Genomic DNA, 19,385 nt, shown 5'->3' with positions numbered 1-19,385 from the left:
CTACAAATGGGCTTTTGAGTTCTCTGGTATACCAGGTAAACTACAATCCCTAAACGCTGCGAATTGTTCAATACGCACTACTCTTTATCACTGCCACGGGGAATGTAGTTTTTTAAAACGAGGAAATGTACTATGGGAGGTGAAAGACAGCGAAATTTGAACTACAAATCCCAGCATATATCTAACCGGCCCACCTCTTCACTCCCTGCTCCCTCCCTCGACCGCCCCTGTTTTGTTGTTTGGCTAAAGATGGCGTTAGCGGCTAACGCAGGCGATTGCATTTTGTTTCACAAAAATTATTCAGCCAGTGGTAACAAAACATTGATCAATTAGAGCTTTAATCCGTCATTTTGATGTGTAAAAATGTGTTACATAGAGATAATACACGTCTATCACGTAGAATAACGATTGTTCGGCCTTATCACGATGTAGGCCTGTTTTTAAGGGAGTGGACCGAAGCTGTTGGAACTCCATTTCCCATCAGCGAGTGCGACGTCAGGTGGTACAACTTTCCTTTTTCATGGTATCTGTAGTTTTCTAACCACACCAGAATGTTATTTTTGCGGAAACTTTGAATAACATGTGAATGAACTCATTCACCAGTTGAGTTAACAAGCTAAACTTTAAAGTGAAAGGACATGTTATTTGATTTCACATTATTTTACTGGAAGCGTCCAGTGATGCTCTGCAGTGTGTACAATATCTGTCTAAACTGAGAGGAAGACAATTAAGATAATTGAACCCAGAGCCTGCCAAGCAGAGGGACCATGGCTGCATCACATGTTCAAGGTGACTGGAAACAATCTCGAGCATCCTCCAGAGAAGGGCACACATCATCACCAGAGTCTTCTTTGACCTGGTGCTTGGCTCACCTTTCCAAACCTGGATCAGGGACTGAACATCACGGGCATGGCAAGGCTGACTCAGGCGGTAGCAGAGAAACGGACAAGAGGTCCAAAATATTTCAGTGGCGAGCCCTGGTTGCTATCCGGACGCAGCACATCAAGGGTGACAAGGCTGGCATTGCCAGATTCAGAACTCAAGGTGGCCTCCGGCCCCTGTTGGACCTGCTCAAACGCACAGAGTGCTCCAGGAAAACGCTGGACCTGGCTCTGAGCATCCTGGCAAACTGCTGCACTGAGCTGGAGACACGCATAGAGGTGAGATAAATGAATAATAAAGAAGCGTTTGAACGCTCTACTTATTAAACCACCCATGCAAACTGCTTACATTTGAAATGTCTATCCACCACAGGTTCGTAAGCTTGATGGAATAAATATTGTAGGTAAGTGATCATTTACATTCTTATGAGGAATTTGATCTCATGACTTTTTAAACTTTTGCAATAATCTTTGGTATTTTCACAATTAATGACATGTAATCATGAAAAAATCTTGACTGTCTCAGTGGAGATCCTGAAGGAAAATGTGGCCCTGGAAACCGTCCAGAACCGAGCAGCCCGAGCTTTGGGAAACTTGGCAATGGATCCAGAGAGCTCTGCACTCATTCACTCTGCTGGTAAGTCTTAAATGTCAGTGTGTCTCACTGCATACTTTTTAGTTGGCAGTTTTCAGCATTTAAAATAAGATGCAGCTTGAATGCTACTTGAGGGAAAATTATACTTCTGCAGTAGCAGCAGAACAGAAGTTATAATGTTGATTACCTGTTTGATTGAAAGAATAATCACGTATGGACTAATGGACAGGTCTATCAGTATTTGTGGTATGGTAGTTACACTTCTACACTTTAAAGAGCCTTTGTGCAGCAGGATGCCCCTCTTACATATTCATATTTTGAGATTAATCGATAATGAAAATAATTTTTAGTTGTTGTCTCTTCATAAGTCCAGATGTCAAATGTGCCTTAAATATGTCTATTCACATTACCCAAAACTTGCAGAAACTGTTAATATGATCAGTGAAATGTTTTTGTGGAGATATTATTTGTCCTCAGATTAAAAACCATCCTCCTCCATCTTTTTATTTTATTTTTTATTTTTTTACAGGTGGTGTTCCTCTTCTCCTTCTTTGTGTTTCTCTTTCTTCTGGCCCGTCCTCTCCCACTGCTGCTCCACCCAAAGAGCCCTGTCCTAAACTGGAGTGCGCCCAGTCGGCTGCTCGGGCTCTCCTCTACCTCTCAGATACGCCCTCTAACCGCCTGTCACTGCTCACCCAGGGGACCTTATCTTCTCTCGCCCCTCTCATCGCTCCAGAATATCCCCAGGGGCTTAGGCGTGCGGCACTCAGGACCCTCCACGAGCTGACCCGGGGCTGTGGTGTTGAATGTGCCAGGGAGGTGTCCCGTTCTGGAGTCCTCGCTCAGCTCGGTGTCATGGCGTTGGGGGAGTCTGGTAAACCTTCCGAAGAGCTGGCACTGAAAACCCTGGCGAACATGTGCTCCCAAGGCTGCCTGCGCCCTCTTGTGGGGTCACTGGGGGTCATTCAAAAGTTCACTGAGGAGGTCAAGAGGGACCCACTGAAGTCTGGAGTCTTCCTCAAGGCGCTGTGCTTGTGCTGCAAGGAGGCGGTTAACCGGGCCAAGGTGAAGGAGAGTGGTGGATTGGAGGTGCTAATTGGCTTTCTGGCTGCCCATCAGAGACATCCCCTTTCCCGATTAGTCATCCTGGCCTGCGTAGACTTTGTTTTTGATGAATCTGCTATGGAGCAGTTGCAAGAGTTAGGGCTGGTCCCTCTGCTTGTTGCTCGACTGGTAGAGCTCTCCAAAGGTGAGGAACAATCTGCTGAGAAGATGGATGTGAACCTCTCCTCCAGCATGTCTCCCACTGAGCTCCTGCCCTCATCATGTTTTGACTCCTTTGACTTTCCTCCTCCTCCTGAGGGCTGCAAGAAGGAAGAAGCTGGAAAGGAGCAAGGTCTATGTTCATCAAGCTTTTTAAGTCTCAGGTATGGAAAATAAACACAGGTTTATCTACGTTCCCTGTTAATTTGATTCTACTATTTTCTATTGTTTATCTACATGCTTATTGCTCTCTCTTCAGGTCCTGGTTGGTGTCTGAGGGATTGATCTCTTCAGAGGGGGACCTGCTGGATTCCTCTGGTGTTGAAGGGGAATGGGGGAGTCTTCAGATCCCACAATCTTCTTCCCCTCAAACCTCCTCTCCAAACCCTGATTCCCTTTCCTCTCTTAAAAACTCTTCTCCATCCAACTCTACTGCATCTTCCACTTCTAAAAAAGCTGCTCTGTCTTCCCCTGTGTCTTCTTCGGCCCAGCCCCCACTGTCATCCTCATGTAAAATCACTGATCCGCCTCCCTCTAGTAGTCCTCAACCTTACAGTGCGCTCACACCGGGTTTGGGGTGTGAGCGCACTTCTTCCACTATCTCCTCTCCCAGTAAAACAACCCAAACACCAGTCTCTCCATCAAAGTTCTCATCCCCTCACAGAAGGAGGCAGCGCGCTCATTCAGCAGCTTGTTTGACTAAAGTAACTCTTGATACCCCTCCTTCTGTGCCCCGCCCGATGGCTTACCACCACCCCTACCACCCTGAACCCTGGACGCCCGAGTCGCCCATCCTGCTGCTGCTGTCACGCTTCTCCCACGCCACCGACCCAAGTGCTGCTCTTATCAGCTCAGGTGTCATGACCGGCTTGCTCTACTACCTCACCCATCACCAGGACCCGAGCGCCAGGTGCTTCCGAATGCTTTGCCGGCTGAGTTGCAACCCAAACTGTTTGCAGGCGCTGGTCCGAACCGGCTCGGTCGCACTGATTCGTCACCATCTCTGTCAAAGAGGGGGAGGATTTGAGGGAGAGGAGAGGCAGACGGACCGAGTGAAAGCCAAAGTTAAACAACTTGGTAAGAAATAATTGGTAAAAATCCTTTATCTGCAACACAGTAACTGCAGAACAGTTACAAGGCTATATTTACCCATACACCTTGTAGCCTGAACCTACAGTTCCTCATTGCCAAAGTTATAGATAATTCAAATTGTTTTAATCTTGTATTAGTATTATTATTGTTTAACTCTCTTTTGACTAGGGATGCACCTATCCAACTTCCCAATACCTCAACTCAGGGTATCTGCCATTAACAACTACAGATCTGACACCAGTGCTCTCTTTTGGAATGAATGTAACTGCAGCGAAAGCACTACATTTCATAATGACATAATAAATCTTAAATATTTAATGTTAATCGATAATCTTAATGAGGTCAGCATGGGGGCCGAAACAGAGCTGGCCTATTGGATCGGTGCGTCCCTACTTTTGTCATGAATAGTACTCAAGAACCAGCTTTTATGTAATTAAACACAATATCAGATCATTTTTTTATTTCATACAAGAGCAGTTTATAATTGTGCACTGTCTCTCTCTGCAGGTTTTACTCTTCTTAACAATCTGCGTGTCCAGTGTGAGTCTGGATTTGGCTCTGGGGTTGTTGCCCATGTGATGCTGTCAGGCTCTGAGTCTGACAAGACGAACTGTGCGCTGTCTCTGCCATTAATCAGCAGGTGAGTAGTAGATCTATAAGGGGGGGGGAATCGATACAGCATAGTATCGCAATATTTTCCGTGGCAATACTGTATCGATACACAGACGCCAAGTATCGATCTTTTATTATGCATGTGTTGGTCAGTTTGTTTGCTTGACAATCCCATTTTGCAGAAGTGAGATGAACAAACAGACAAATGTATATTTTTTAGATAAAACAGATGTTGACAAAGTTTCCTTTTGGGGACATCATTTGAAATTGGGAAAAAAATTGTAGTTGGAAAAGAATTGCACTTTATCGCAGAATATTGCAATATGTTTAAAATTGTAATAATATTGTATTGTGATATCGTATCGTGAGGCCTCTGGTGATTCCCACCCCTGAGGGCTATATGAAAATGAGCTCCGTAATCATTTGTACGTGTAATGACTGGAATGTCATAAAATGCACTCTTCTGTCTTCAATTTAGTGTTAGCGATCTTAAAAATCTAATTTGTTGGTGTGATATTCTGGTTAGAAAGCAGACATTTTGATTTAAAAGAACTTTACCTGATAAAAACATTATTTCTAGAAATCTTTACATTTTACTTACACAATTACAAAGACGATCCAGAATAATGACCATATGTGGCCATATATGAGCTTAACAAACCCTATTTGTCTCCCAACAGCAACAAGTCCCTGTTAAAGAAACTTCTTCTGGACAGCGGTGGGCTGCTCTTGGCTCTGCAGCCCCTTGGTTGCGATGACGATGATGTGGATGAAGACAAGAAGTTGCTTTCTGATTGGTTTAATTCACCGCATTCTGGCCTGACTTCTCAGCTCCACTCGCTGTTCTTCTCCCTCCTGATTGGATGCCTGTCTACCTTGACGGGTGGCATCAAAATGGAGCTTGCCAAAAAACATCTAAATCCAGTTACAGCAAGGTCAGTCAGTAAAATTGACAAAGTTTCACCCCCTCCCTCAAAAAGGCCTCGCCTGGCTGACACCTGTCCTTATGCCGTCTCGAACTTTGACCTCCTTTTGCTGCTGGACGACGGGACTCCGGTTCGAGCCAACAGGGAGGCCGTGGCCGGGGTGGAGGGGACAGGCGGGGTCAGCTCTGAATACTTTTGGGCTCTGTTGAGAGGTGGATTTGGAGAAGCTCAGGGTAATGTGGAAGAAGCCATCCGCATTAAAGATGTCAGCACAGGTATGCTGCTACCAGTGCTGCATTACCTGCATGGATGTCGCTTCACCAAGGACACAGAAACAACAAGGGAAAGTGATGAAGGAGAGAGGGGAGGACAGTGTCAGATCTTGGACAAATTGGTCCTTGAAGGACTAGGGATCTGCCAAAAAGAGAGAGAGGATAACTCAACAGAAGACTTTGCTTTCCAGAAAACAGCTTTAGGTGAGATGATGATTGGAGCATGCAGATTCTTGGTGACTGAGCTGCAGAGAGAGTTGGAGAATCTCTGTGTGTCTCTTCTCCTATCCTGCTTCACCAAGACTGCTAGTCGAGCAGCCTCAGGTTCCACAGTGGAAAAGGCTGAAAATGCTGCATCTAAAATGGACCAACAATGCATCTGGTCTGCCGAGGAGAACCTGGCTAATCGGACATCCGAGTTAGAGTTGACGGGTTTTGAAGTGCAAACAGAAAATGTACCAGGACAGACGAAGAAAACAAACACTTCCCGGCACAAGACAGAAATAAATAAAACCTCATTAGCTGTAACAGTTCCAAAGGCCAGCAGAGGACTCAATACAATAAAAAGTGCAACTCCAGTTTCCAAATCAAGCTGTGCGTCAGTGGTGGACAAATCACTTGATGCAGAAGAGCTGAGGCTAAGACCAAAGAACTTGAAAAGTTCAGCACAGCGTTTGAAATTAGCAGCTCATGGCTTATCCTCTGTAGCCAGTGCAGGAGGTGGGGCCCTGGCTGCTCTCCTACCCCAGGTGTACTGGTTTTCCCAGCGGTACAGCTACCCAGCACTGGGTCGGGCATGCTTGTCTCTGCTGCTGGGCTGTCAGGACTGTCCCCGGCCCTTCTTCACCTCCTCCCTTGCTGGGGATTGCCTTCGCAGACTTGCCAGAGAGGCAGACTGTATAGAGACACTGAAACAGGATCTACTAAGTCTGTCCACAGCAGCTCTGAGCTGAGCAAGGGAAATAGTGGAGTGGTTGGTAGTATCAATATAGAGGGCACAGATTAAGTGAGAGCGACTGTGGGGCTTGTTAGAAGCTTCTAGAAAAGTTGCCATTGTATTAATTTGATCAAATGTCTGAAAAGTACAAGTGCAGGTTACACAACAGCACGATTACCTGAAAAACTGCTGTATGAATTTCTTGAGCACACTTGAGAACAAAACTGACTGTTGATTTATTTTCATAAACTGGAAGTATACATTTCAATTTAGTTTTGATGTAATCTGATATAAACTCTAGCGTGTCTCAGCATGACATAATTGTATCATAATTTACTAATGACATTTTTGGATAGTAATTTGTTTTTTTGGTAAAAAGTTTAAGAAAGAAGTCCGCAATGCATTTGGTAAATGTCATGTAGCTGGAAGTACTGGAATTATCAGGGTTGGTCTAGAAGCCAGTTGTTTATTTTGTATATAAAGATAATATGGATTAGCAGATATACACTGTATAAACTCCAACTGTCCCATATAAATTTATGCCACTGAATATATTGTTGGAACATCGCTTGTGTGTGTGTGTGTGTGTGTGTGTGTGTGCGTGTGTGCGCGCAACAAGTGGCATGCTAATGCTACTAAATGTTAGCATTTTAAAGAATAAGGCTGAGACTGGCAATGTTCTATATTTTTCTTAATGTCAGCCAACAGCATTAACAACAAAACAACAACAACCAAGTGTTAGTCCGTTTCTTAATACTTTACATCCCTACCTTTTTGTTAGTGGCCTATTTTCAGCGGTGAATTAATATACATCAGTGCTCTAGTGAGTATTTGGGGCAGCATATGTGACTGTTAAAACGGTGCAACGATGTGGCTCATTGATGTGTTTTTTTATTTTTTTTTATTTTTTTATAGTTTTTGAACAATAATGGAGCCACGGCACAGAGGGATAAGATATATCAGGCTTTGGCACAGACAGTATGTATTAGAAGGATTAGTTCATTGATGGTTTTGGTATTTTCATGGGATTTTTTTGACAAGAGACATCTAAAATATTACCAGCCTTGTTTTAATCATTTAAAGTCCATAGGGACAGGATTTGAACAATTCTGACTTTGCCAACCCCTAGTGCTAGTATATAAAAAGACACCATAAGAGATGGCAGTGCATTCTGCTGTAACACTTAAAATAGTTGAACACGGTCTAGATAATAAGATGTAAAAACACATTTTGATATAAGTCTTGAGGTTTGATTAAATGAAGCACTACTCTAAATTAAACAAAAAATAATGGCACTAAGTGTAATACAGCACAAAGTGGATTTATTCTTGTCTGGGTGTACCGCTTGATGGCGGTGCTGCTTGGCCCCTCGGTCAGTATAATTAAGCCAAGGACACTGCAGACTGAAGTTTTAAATAAGCAGCATAACACAGCTGAGAAATGTGACTGATCCTCTCAGTGATGGGAGCCCTCGAAGCCATCAGGCAGAGCGTTGGTGTGAGAGTTGTGGAACAGAGAGTGGTTTCCATCGCCCCAGGGGAATTTCTGGAAGGAGACATTAACGTATAAGTAAAGGCAATAACGGGAAAAAGCAGTGATATTCATCCCATACCATTTCTGCATTGGGGTAGGGGTGGTGTTATGTAAATCCTGGTGCAGGCTGTTTGAGACTCACCTTGGTGCGGATGCGCAGGTGAGGAAATGGCACAAATTCTGGCTGCTCATGCGAGTGCGCCTGCATCTTCATGTAGACGTTGGCCATGCAGACACCAACACCAGGAAGGGCCAACACAAAGGTCAGTATCTTCCAGGTCCTCGCTGTGGAAAACACAACCAGTGAAAGTACATGACTAAAGCAGTAAATAAGGTATGGGGGCAATGAAAAACTATCATAGCAGCTGTTTCTCTACATCAATAATAAAGTATAATTCCTGATCATTTGCCATTGAGCATGAATGTGCAGGACAGCTGCCAGCTCTGCAGACATTTCAGTTATTGTTCAACAAAAGGCTCCAACTGTATGTGTCTCAGAGGTGCAGTTGCATGCAGAAGCATTCTGGTTGTATTTGTTTTGACAGGGAAAGTAAAGACCCACTGACCTCCTCCCTCATGGCTTGAATGTGACGCAGCAGCAAGCACCCGTCGAGCGACCAAGGCAGCTGGAGACACAGACATCTGTAGAGGTCGAGAGGAAGAAAAGAAAAACGATTGAGAAACAGTATATTTTAATGTTATGCCCCAGACAAAATTACCCAGTTTATTCTCTTAATTATTTTAATGTGATGGGAGCCTTAATAAGCTTCACACAGAGCCAAAAAACACAACAGATGTAACACATGGTGAAATAAATACAATAACTGAAGAGAACCTCTACACAGCCATTTCAAGGTATAGTTCACATATATAAAGTGCAGAATTAATAATCTGTCATATGATCCGCTTAAAAACACACAATAAACCCTCTATAAACTATGAAACAGCAGGCAGTTGAGGCTGGGCCTACTAGTGTTGCTGTGTATTAAGAGTGGTGGTAACCCTAATAAAACACAAGATCACGCAAAAACTTACTGTTCTTCAGGCAGACAATATCCAATAGGCTTTATTATCCTCTTTATTTTTCTGGTGAAGCCGTTGATTGTTTTATTTTCTTCTCCTTCCTGCTTGTTTGTCCTTCACTCTGTCCTGGGTTAAACTGTGTGTCAGACTCCTCCCTATTTCAATCTGTCCATGCGCCAAGAACTTAGTTTATATTTGGGCAAGTGCAAAGGCTGGCTGATATGTGACGAGGAGGAAGAGGATAGGGAAGGAGGTGTGCTGGTGGTGCACAGGACTTTCAGCCTGCATTACAAAGATTAAAATAAGGGCTGAGGGCTGATTAATCCTTATTTATGGCCCACATTATCAATTTTTTATTTATTTATATAAACTGTGTTAACTTTTAATATAGTTTCAGTTGGAGAGCAGTCACTGAAAGCACATGTGGTTCAGTTGTGGGGAATAATCTCCAGTTTATTTACATTTTTTATGTATAAATCACCTATTATTGTAAGTCCTATTTGGTCTCTCTTGCCTCAAGATTAGATGAACATTGATATCCTGTAGTGAAATCATAGCCATAGTGAAATATTGAAGCCAATAAGGCCCATATTAATACCTCTAAGATCAGTCCTGTAGGATTTACATATTCTGTGCAAAAAGTCCTTAAATAAAAGTTATATTTAAAATTGTAAATCCTGTACAGGCCTCTCGGTTAAGTAACTATATATATATATATGTATATACAAACCAAGTGCTTCAGGTACGTGAGCTTTCATTTGGCAGTTCAGTGGGATCAGAAAAAGCTTGCAAGCATATGTACAAGATATTAAATCATACAAACTGAAAAAGCATTTGTTTAAGTGTTGGCAACATTTATTTGGTAATCAGAGTTGTGATTATGTGACAAAATGAGTCTGTATTTATGTTAAAAACAAAATAATTTGTTTAACTTAATAAGATAGACTGTCCACCAAATGGGGTACTGTTGTTAAAAAATTAGTACACTGTCCAAATGCTCCTTCAGGCTCCTTTGGTCATTTTTGTTGTACAGACTCACCTCTGCAGTAAGGTCCCCTCCTGTTGGCAAGAGTTACTGCCTGTATAGCCTTTAAAATAAAAGTTGTGTCATACATTTGGGTTTTAGCTTATTAACCTGCACAGAGCCTGTATGTTCAGTAGTGTTCAATTTGAAAAACAAAGTCAGTTTGACAACTTTTAAAAGGTAAAATAAATAAATTAAATGCGATATATAATGCAGCATTTACAGTTGCAGTACTCTTTTTTTAATTCATTATTTTGATATTCCACTCTCCGTTGAGTGTCAATTCTGGATATTAGTAATGCCTTTGTCGTCTCTGGGCGGCTTCAGGCTGTAGTGCAAACAGCAGCCTGAGCCAGCAGTGATGTCAGCCAGTCATGCAAGCAGCCAGTCTGAATGTCTCGCACATGTTATTGTGGGCAGAGGTTAAATACCATCTCAGTTTGAAGACTCTGTGCACAGACATGTATTGGCAGGTAGACACGGAGGTTTACATGTGCTGCAAGTGTGCAGCTGGGCTCCAGTCCCTCCAACCTGCAGATATGTTATTAAGATCATTGCTCCATTGCCTGCATATACATAGTCTGTATAAGGTGGGACCTAACTTTTACATGTATCTTTAAGCAAGAATTCAATTAGAAATGACAAATGAGATGTATGCAATATGGAAGTTTCCAAACCCTTCTATTGCGTTTTAGTCATGTTAGCGACGTGGCTCTAAGGATGATAAAGTAGGTCTGTCAGTCGCTCCACCACTTGATCCAGATTGAAATATCTCAACAACTACAGGACAGATTGAGATGAAATTTTGTAACTTTGACATTCATGGTCCCCAGAGGGTGAATCCTACTAACTTTTGGTGACTTTGGAGCCTCTAGTCTAGCATACACACTAGTCTTGCTGATGATGGACAGCCACACAGAATGAACCGATTCAACAGGTTTTCTACCTGAACCTGATGAAGTACAGCATTTCTATCACAGCAGCCGGAGGAAACACTGTAGACTCAACACAGCAAGGTGGACAGACACACACATAATTATGATGTGTAAATAATCTTTTTCCTGACTCTATCCTCTTATAATCAATTTGACACCACTGAATTTACAGCAGAATGGATTTAAGTCATCCTAAAGTTTGGGTAAACTGTGTGATGCAAATAAAGAAGGTGTGTAAACTGAGTTCAGATGAGTTTACCCATCACACACCCCTGTCTGTGTATATTTTATGCCAAGAGAAAGACAGCTGTGCATTGTGTGCAATGCAGTAAGTGTGTGTGATGTTGGACAGAGGTGAAAGCAGCCGATGCCAGTTGTAACAGTCTGTCCCATCTTTGCCCTGTAAATCTGTGTCTCTCTCTTCTCTGGACACTTAGCTACCATATTCCTGCGTTCACTTCAGAGCAGCTCACATCTAAGCTCTTTATTGAAGTTATACCGCTTTTGGACAGATACTTTTTTCTGCTCTTCATGCAAACCATTTCAGGATGTTTGATGTAGTTTAGAAAATATAAACCAGACAGAAACAGTGTTTTAATTTTGAACGGTGCCTTGTACATTCACTTCTAATTGTTGTGATTTTAAACTATGGTTTGCTGCAATCTAATTCTTGTTTCTGCAATGTAGGACTGTACAATAATGGAACATATATCTCTAGAGAATGTGTGTGTACACACTGGAATGATTGTGATGATTATCTCTAATTGTGAGTGAGTGAGTGAGTGAGTGAGTGAGTGAGTGAGTGAGTGAGTGAGTAAGAGAGAGAGAGACTGCGATGTATCCTGGGTTCAAAATTAACTTTTTCATCCACCAACCAAATGGCTAGTGAATGTGAATATCATGTAAACTCTCTTTGCTTTACTCTCTAATTACTCTTTCAAACTCTTCCATTGAAGAGTTTGAAAACTTGCCTCTCTAAGGCAAGTTTTCCCAGTTCTGTCGGTTAAGAGTTTATTTTGAGGTCATCTTCATCATAGACTCCCTCATTGAGTAAATGTGCTGCTGTAAAGTCTTCAAAATAAAAAAAATGTTGTCCTCCTCTCCGAGGACAAGACCTGCTCAACCAGATGCAGGTTTAGCTGAGAGACCTGCATCAAGACTGAGCCAGCACCATCACTCTGTAAGTCTTTGTGTTCATCCCATAATGTATATACGCTTCATGGAGCTGAACACTAATATTAAGACCCCTGGAGGTGGCCCTCAGTGGCTTACAAGGTGGAAGAAGAACTGTCCCAGCCCCCAGGCTAAAAACAAAAAAACAAAACCTTCAAATTCAAGGCCAAAATTACTTTTTTTGTGTGAGAGTGAACGTGATCATTTTACCACTGCAAAGCTGTTCATGAAAGTGATGAAGTTGAGAGATTTAGTTGAGATTATTTGTATTTACGCCTCCGACCACCAAGTGGCGCAGGGTGTATTTTGAGACAGTTGATAGACTTAATGAGGAGGCTTCAGGTGCAGGTGTTGCTGCTTTGTTGGAGGCAGGGATTGACCGTGCCACAGTCTGTGTTTATGCCCATATTTGTGGTTTTGCACTTTCTTTGGAACATTTTGGTGTATTTAAGAGAGAATAAAACAATGGACTAAACTGCAACAGCAGCTGGTGAGTTGTATTGAGCTGTATAATAAATCTGGCTTTTGTTGATGGACACACACTGTGTAGGCTATTTTGTAGGAAACACACATCATAACAAAATCTTACAGAATAACAGCCCATCAGTGGACTTTTAAGTGTAAAGGAAATCAAGAAAATCATCCATCGGCTGCTGGCCCCAGTACTCTTAACTTACACTTTTGCATGAACTGACAGCTTAGCTCCATGCTAACATTTTAGAATATATAATGGGCCTGCTGACATAGTTTTCCAGAAGTGAAAATTATCATTTAGTATCTCTAAAGCTAAATGCAGAGTAACCCCAAATGTTTGCAGCTCCACGTGAGTTCCATTCTGCACACCTTCAGATGTCTAAAAGCATAATCCATTTACCTTTACATTTGCACTTTGAAAAATAATTACAAAAATATAAACTTTTGGAGTAGCCTAATACTCTCCATGCCTATCTGCACACTCCCTGCACTTAAACACAAGGGCGTAAATCCCACGGGGGTCGGTGGGGGTCAGGACCCCCCCCCCCCCCCCTTCTAAGGGTTGTCCCCCCCCCTAGAAATATCATTAAAACAATGCTGTGTATTGTAAATAACATAATGATGTATACATAAAATATCTGTGTAAGTAGTAAAACAATACAGACCCCAAAAAATGCTTTTTAAGTTTAGAAACATTTTGAGTCTCCCCTCCCTTGCCTCACAGTGCTTTGGTCCACTGCATGCTGTACTTTAGGAATCGGATCTGCACTAGACTCACAGTCACATCGGTAATGACAGGAATGTAGCTAGTAAGTAGGCGGTTCAAGGCTATTTTATTTACATTAAACATTGGATGAAGTTGTTCTTTTCTCAAATAGAAATGATGCTGAGTAATTAATCAATTAGTTGTGACAAAAAGTTTGCTATGTTAGTGTAATATAATGTAACGTTAGCTAGCTTGTTTAATAGCTTTTTGGATAGAAATGCACCCACTACAACTAACATTACCACGGCGATAAGCCTAACGTTATGTGTGTGAACTGTCAGGGTTAATATTGAAGATCTACAGTTGTGTTTGAAGTGGCTGATCAGTGGGTTTGCTGCAGTTAAATATATATCCTCTGTCCCAGACGAAACCTAATATTTATGCGGAGGACGCAAGATCATTTTATAATTATAATATGACCGCGTGGTGAACCTAATTCATATTTGATGAGCTTTACCAGTGGTTCACTAATTTACATTATGATCAGCTAATTTAACAAGTGTACAAAAGTATTGTATTTCTTTTATATGGGGACACTTTTTCAAAATAAGTCATTATGTTTTAAGGTATTTTTGTGGCTTGATTATAAACAACTTAAAAATAAATACATGGTTTTAAAGAAGAATATTTCGGTCAATTTAGTCAGCTTTTTTATTGAATCAAGAGAAACACTGAAAAGAAGGATAATGGTACAGTCTCCATGCTACACTAATGATAGTATTAAGGTTTTCCTCTGTGTACACATGTCCTCTACGAGTATAATTGTGACTGTATTATTTGTGTCCCCTTCAAAAATTGCTCTTCAGAAATTTTATGTTTATTGTCCCCCCCTACTGTTAGATCAGATTTACGCCCATGCTTAAACGTGAAGGTAGAGCAAATGTATATCAGCATCCATTGTCAGTCACTAAATGCTATGTACTTTTCTGTTCTTTTGCAAAGCTTCCATTGTGACATGAGCAGATATGTTTGATGAAAATGTTAATTTATTAATAGTTATTGGGAATGAAGTATCTGCTTTATGAGGCTATAAGAAGTTATTTCTGTAAAGCCAACCTCCTGATCCTCAACCCTCACCCAACATGCCATTAACCAGTTGTAAAGGTCAAGATTGAACTCTCCTTACCTAAGAGATTTCTTCCCCTCTTTCGACCTTAAAGGTCCAATGTGTAGGAATTTCTTCCATCTAGCGTTGAGATCATATATCGCAATCAACTCTCTCGCACCACGCAGTTCAAAGTACGTATTACAGCTACGGTAGCCTTCACGCTTTTTTCTGATGATGCCGGTCTCTTGCTCTTTTCAATATCCTTTTTCGTTTTCTGGGTGAAAAAGAAGACTCCTGTTCCTGAAATTTGGATTTTGAATACGTGAGGTCCTCCATGTTTCCCTTCTTCAACCTTGCCGGGGCCAGGAAGCGACAATACCCATTAGCAGCACCTGTGAGTTTATCATGTGACAGTGAAAACGTGAAAGGCGGAGCAGTATGTCCTGTATGTCCCTTACCGGCTAATGTATTTCAAGATGGCGCATGAATATGGCGCGTCTACCCAAGGGGGTAAGCTTCTCCTCGCACCGCGAACCTCCTATGGGTCCATTTTGATGCTAATAAGTCATCACCTCCCGTTAGCATCCCATTGACTGCCATTCATTTTGGCGCCACTTTGACAGCGAATAACTTTACATCTGAAGCGTTTAAAGACTCTATTCGTCCATTGTTTATTTCTAAAGAAACACGACAATGTATAAAAGGCTCCATTACCTTGTACCTCACGTTATGGCTCCGTAGCAGACGTTTTTGTAAAAATAGACTAACGATTGTGTCATAACCACGCGACTTACTGTCACATAGTAGAGGAATTACCGTATAGTACAGGAGAAGCGCGCAGGCAGTTTCGTCTCACATTAGCTGTTTAAGTGTAATTACTAATGTTAACTAGTATTTTAGTTAGCAATAATTAGCCTGTGTCCATGTTATCTCCTTACATATACCTACGCTCTCTGTCTCTTCAAGATTGGGAATGACTGAGATTTCTCTTGGCACAGCTACCAGAAGACAACTTTCAGACAGGTTGGTCACGTCACATTTACATCGTCTCTCTCAGTTGGAGGCTGCGCAATAACGCTTAGCCATCACCGGAAAAGTGCTTCTAATGGCCTTCACTGGTCTCCGTCCAGAGCAACGGAATCTGTTGGTCCATTCTAATATACTGTCTATGCGTCTACCCCAGTTCATGCAAACGCAAATGTAAAATTTCAAGCCAATAGGAATACTTGGAATTGATGGTGGTGGTAAATATTCATGAAAAAGGACAAGGAAAAGGAAAAGTTTGTGAACTGGCAACACAAATTTTGAGAATGAACAACAAAAAATGTTACACACTGGACTTAAAGGACACATAAGGACAGCACACGGACACACACAGAATGTAATTTGTATGTATATATTGGGGGCACACCTTGTTTCTAAAATGCAGACCACAGTGAAACTGCCATCCAGATGTGTCTCCGCAGACACTGCACTCCCTGTTCTCATACTGTTCTCCCGGTAAATGAGCCAACACAGTCTGCACCACCTCTGACAACAATCAGCTCTTCTTTTCAAAGCTTTGACATCTCGTCTTGAGAAATTGACACTCTGCGTATGGATCTGATTGTTTTTTTTTAATAGGCACCTCCCAAAACATGCAGACAGATAAATGTTTAGAGGTGAATCATGGATGAGGGAGTCATGAGTCAGACGTGGGTTATGTTATTGTCTTATGCTCAGTACCACCAGAGAAGACGATGTGGTGGTCTGCATGTGTGACCTCAGTTTTCCTCAGGTGGCATAACAATAACTGACTTCTTTCAAAGCATAATCATCATATGTGGTTCTCTAGTCAGACGTTTGCATTGAATGCTGCCGTGCCTGAAATTAAGACATAAACTTAAATATTAGATTGAGAAATGGCTGGGGACCTCCCACACTATAGGATATGAGTATGATCCTGGAGCCACCATGGGCTAATGCTTCTTGTAGAGTCTCAACAGACTGTAGTTACACACTATTGCCCAAAAGAGCCCAATAATAGCTGAAAGCCTGTTTAAAGTAGGATTACAATGCTCTTCTGTAGAAAACTATGGAAAATCCTAGAAAGTGCTGTTTTAATTGAGGTGGCAGCCTTGAGGGCTGCTTCTACAGCAGTATTGTGTGTGTGTTTATTGTTGCATGTTTTTCACTCACCAAACACCTAACACACACATACAAAAATTATGTAATGTTTACTTTGCAATTTCCAGTGTACACATTTTACCATTTACACTTCTTAAACATATTCTGTTTGCTTTCTCTCATTCTTTCTTTTCCCCTTCTTGTTTATAGGAGGTGTAATGTTTACTCTATTAACAACTAGTCTGTTGATTAACCGTCTTTGACACAGGTGAGTTTATTTGGAGGAGTCTATCAATCTATCAAAACCTAATTTTCTACAAAAAACACATTTCATTTTTCTGTCTTCATTTTCATTTTGCACATTATGAGTATGTCTGAGGCTGTTCAGTGTTTATGTGTGTGCATGCAGACGCCATCTTGTCTCAAAGAGCTGCTAACTGCTGTTCCTGATGCTTTGCAATTCTGACAAGAATGTCATTTTGGAGAAAAACACTGTTGGGTGCATGGGTTTGAAGGCCTTCTACTGTGGTGCTGTGGAAAGCATCCTAATAGGGGGCATCACTAACTGGTTTGGGAAATGCTCTGCTAGACCATAAAGCCCTAAAGAGAGTGGTGCACTCAGCAGAGCTTGCCATCGGATCAACACTCCCCACTGTACAGGATTTATATACCAGAAAGTGCAGAACCAATGCTAGTAAGATTATGAAGGAACAGACTACCAGCTTCCATAGCCACAAGCCCAGCACAGAGAAACACAGAGAGACTAAGAAAAACCTTCTTTCCTCAAGCCAACCAGATGGTGAATTCTTTTGCATCCTCTGTCTTATCTAGCACATTGTCCTCATTGAATCCTTTGCTCTGCCGTGCACATTGCATATTTGTGCTTAACTAAAAGGTTTTATCTGTGCATTTCTTTTTTTAGAATTCTTATTTTCCACACTAGTCGTTTAGCACAACATAACTGGCCTAAATCCTTGACTCTTTGTGCATATGGAAAGCCTGTTAATAGTGCAGTAAATGGCAGAAAAGTCCGACAGACACGCTGGGGTGTTCTGTTGCTCTATTGCCGTTTTCTGGCTTTTAGTCTACTGAAGGGATTTTTTAACCTAGTTGCTTTGTTGTTTTTGTCCTCCATTTACTGTGACAGAAATCATTTGCTATCTACCCAGTTAAACGGTCAAAAAGACTTTTAGAAAAATGTGAATGATGCTATAAACCATTAGCTCAAATGTAATCTGATTTACAAATCTCATATTTTGCGTGTGTGCATTCTCAGCTAATGGAAATGGACCAAAATGGGCCTTTGACTTTGCCCAATCAGACCAGTGTGTGTGTGCAGAGGGCAGGACCAGGCAGTGGGAGTGTATCAAAGAGAATACCATATATAAGACATCAAGGGTAGCCGTGCTTTAAGTATCCATCCTTCCATCTGTACATCAGTTGGTCTCTCTGCTCCTTTATCAGTGCTGCTTAGTTTTTTGTGCCCGTTCTCCATCATGCTGGTTCAAGCTCTGCTCCAGACCTCGCTGGTTCTCTGGTTGGCTCAGCAAACTCTGCAAGGCGGTAAGAACAACAAGGGATTTCATAAGAAAAGACAAAACTCTGGTTGTATATTGATAACATCACAGTTTGACAAACTTTTTTTTTTTAGTTTTTGAGATGATTATTTTAACAGATTTGTTTTTTTTCCCGCCTGTCTTGAGCCCCATGTCACCACATTTTCTGTGCTCTTGTTGAAAAACATCTAATTCCTGATTAATTTCTCTACTGGCTTGTCATGTTAATTATTCTAAGTTGTATGTATATTAAAAAGATCAGATTGATCTATTTTGATTCATGGAGTTTTCAGATGTTGTGGATACTATTCACCTTTGTGTAATAATATTGGTTTTAATATTGGTTGAGAAAGTCATCAGGTTTAAAATATAAAATATTGTTAACAAACTGAAATATTTGTTGTTAAAGTTAAACAAAATGATTGAACACTTTTGACTATCAAAAATGTAAAGCACAATCTGGTTATTTCTGCACAAATTTGTAATCTTTTTTGGTAAATTTTTATTGCATTTATACTAGTACATACAATTTGTGGCAGTTGTCATAAGTTGTCACTTCATCAAAGAGCTGTAAATACGTCATAAGCAGTATGATTTCACCTTGACAGCTCTGATGGATCTGCAGTGGTTCACTCTCACTAACTTGTTAAGTATCATGTCTGTGAGATTGAGGGAGAGAAAAAATTACTTGGACGTGGGCTTGTCCATCAGCGAGTCTCTGCGGTTTATACTATCTAATTTCTTTGAATCAAAGGATGCGATGAAAAGGTGGCAGAGGCAAGCAAAATTTGACGACCAATTGTGAGAAGAACAAACAGACTCCACACAGTCGCTCCATTTTGTCTCATCCTCTGTTTCCATCAATGGATGTCTGTTCCTCTCTTCTCCTGTTGCCAGGTCAGGTTACAGTATTCATGAGACACTATAGTGGCATTTGTAATACTCAGTACTTTGACGTATTGTCATCTATATGTCTCTTAAAGTACTCCCTCTATTGGGGACAGTGTTCAAAGAGGTAAAGGTAAAGTCCTGAAAGTAAAGTAAGCCTAAAAAATAAAATTACTGACACTCTATGTCAGTTATGTGTAAAACGATTAAGCCAGCAAACAGGAAGATTTATTAAAAAGAGAAACTCCTGCAGCAAAAATCTATTGCTTTTTAAATAAATT

The 19,385-nt window shown here is 41.3% G+C and overlaps 2 protein-coding genes across 2 annotated transcripts; one reads left to right on the top strand and one right to left on the bottom strand.

Moving 5' to 3' along the window:
- Nucleotides 1-219: 219 nt before the first annotated feature.
- Nucleotides 220-7,128, top strand: armc5 (armadillo repeat containing 5). The gene is made up of 7 exons (XM_078269801.1): nt 220-1,160; nt 1,255-1,285; nt 1,408-1,518; nt 2,006-2,903; nt 2,999-3,816; nt 4,339-4,471; nt 5,124-7,128. The coding sequence occupies exons 1-7, from the start codon at nt 768-770 to the stop codon at nt 6,592-6,594; spliced, it is 3,855 nt and encodes a 1,284-aa protein (XP_078125927.1). The 5' UTR covers nt 220-767; the 3' UTR covers nt 6,595-7,128.
- Nucleotides 7,129-7,252: 124 nt separating this feature from the next.
- Nucleotides 7,253-9,307, bottom strand: cox6a2 (cytochrome c oxidase subunit 6A2). The gene is made up of 4 exons (XM_078269807.1): nt 9,147-9,307; nt 8,678-8,753; nt 8,254-8,396; nt 7,253-8,123 (listed from the first exon to the last, which is right to left on the bottom strand). The coding sequence occupies exons 2-4, from the start codon at nt 8,751-8,753 to the stop codon at nt 8,034-8,036; spliced, it is 309 nt and encodes a 102-aa protein (XP_078125933.1). The 5' UTR covers nt 9,147-9,307; the 3' UTR covers nt 7,253-8,033.
- Nucleotides 9,308-19,385: the final 10,078 nt, after the last annotated feature.

Source organism: Sander vitreus, chromosome 15 (assembly GCF_031162955.1).
Source record: "Sander vitreus isolate 19-12246 chromosome 15, sanVit1, whole genome shotgun sequence".
Taxonomy (NCBI): domain Eukaryota; kingdom Metazoa; phylum Chordata; class Actinopteri; order Perciformes; family Percidae; genus Sander; species Sander vitreus.
The sequence above is the reverse complement of the archived record's forward strand: the minus strand, read 5'-3'. Positions and strand labels throughout refer to the sequence as shown.

What these genes read in the sequence shown, in the direction of transcription:
- armc5 (XM_078269801.1), top strand. Translation starts at nt 768, where the DNA reads ATGGCTGCATCACATGTTCAAGGTGACTGGAAACAATCTCGAGCATCC. An exon ending in AGCTGGAGACACGCATAGAG is followed by an intron (nt 1,161 to 1,254) that starts GTGAGATAAATG and finishes TATCCACCACAG; the next exon opens with GTTCGTAAGCTTGATGGAAT. An exon ending in TGCACTCATTCACTCTGCTG is followed by an intron (nt 1,519 to 2,005) that starts GTAAGTCTTAAA and finishes ATTTTTTTACAG; the next exon opens with GTGGTGTTCCTCTTCTCCTT.
- cox6a2 (XM_078269807.1), bottom strand. Translation starts at nt 8,753, where the DNA reads ATGTCTGTGTCTCCAGCTGCCTTGGTCGCTCGACGGGTGCTTGCTGCT. An exon ending in TTCAAGCCATGAGGGAGGAG is followed by an intron (nt 8,397 to 8,677) that starts GTCAGTGGGTCT and finishes TGTTTTCCACAG; the next exon opens with CGAGGACCTGGAAGATACTG. An exon ending in ACCTGCGCATCCGCACCAAG is followed by an intron (nt 8,124 to 8,253) that starts GTGAGTCTCAAA and finishes GTCTCCTTCCAG; the next exon opens with AAATTCCCCTGGGGCGATGG.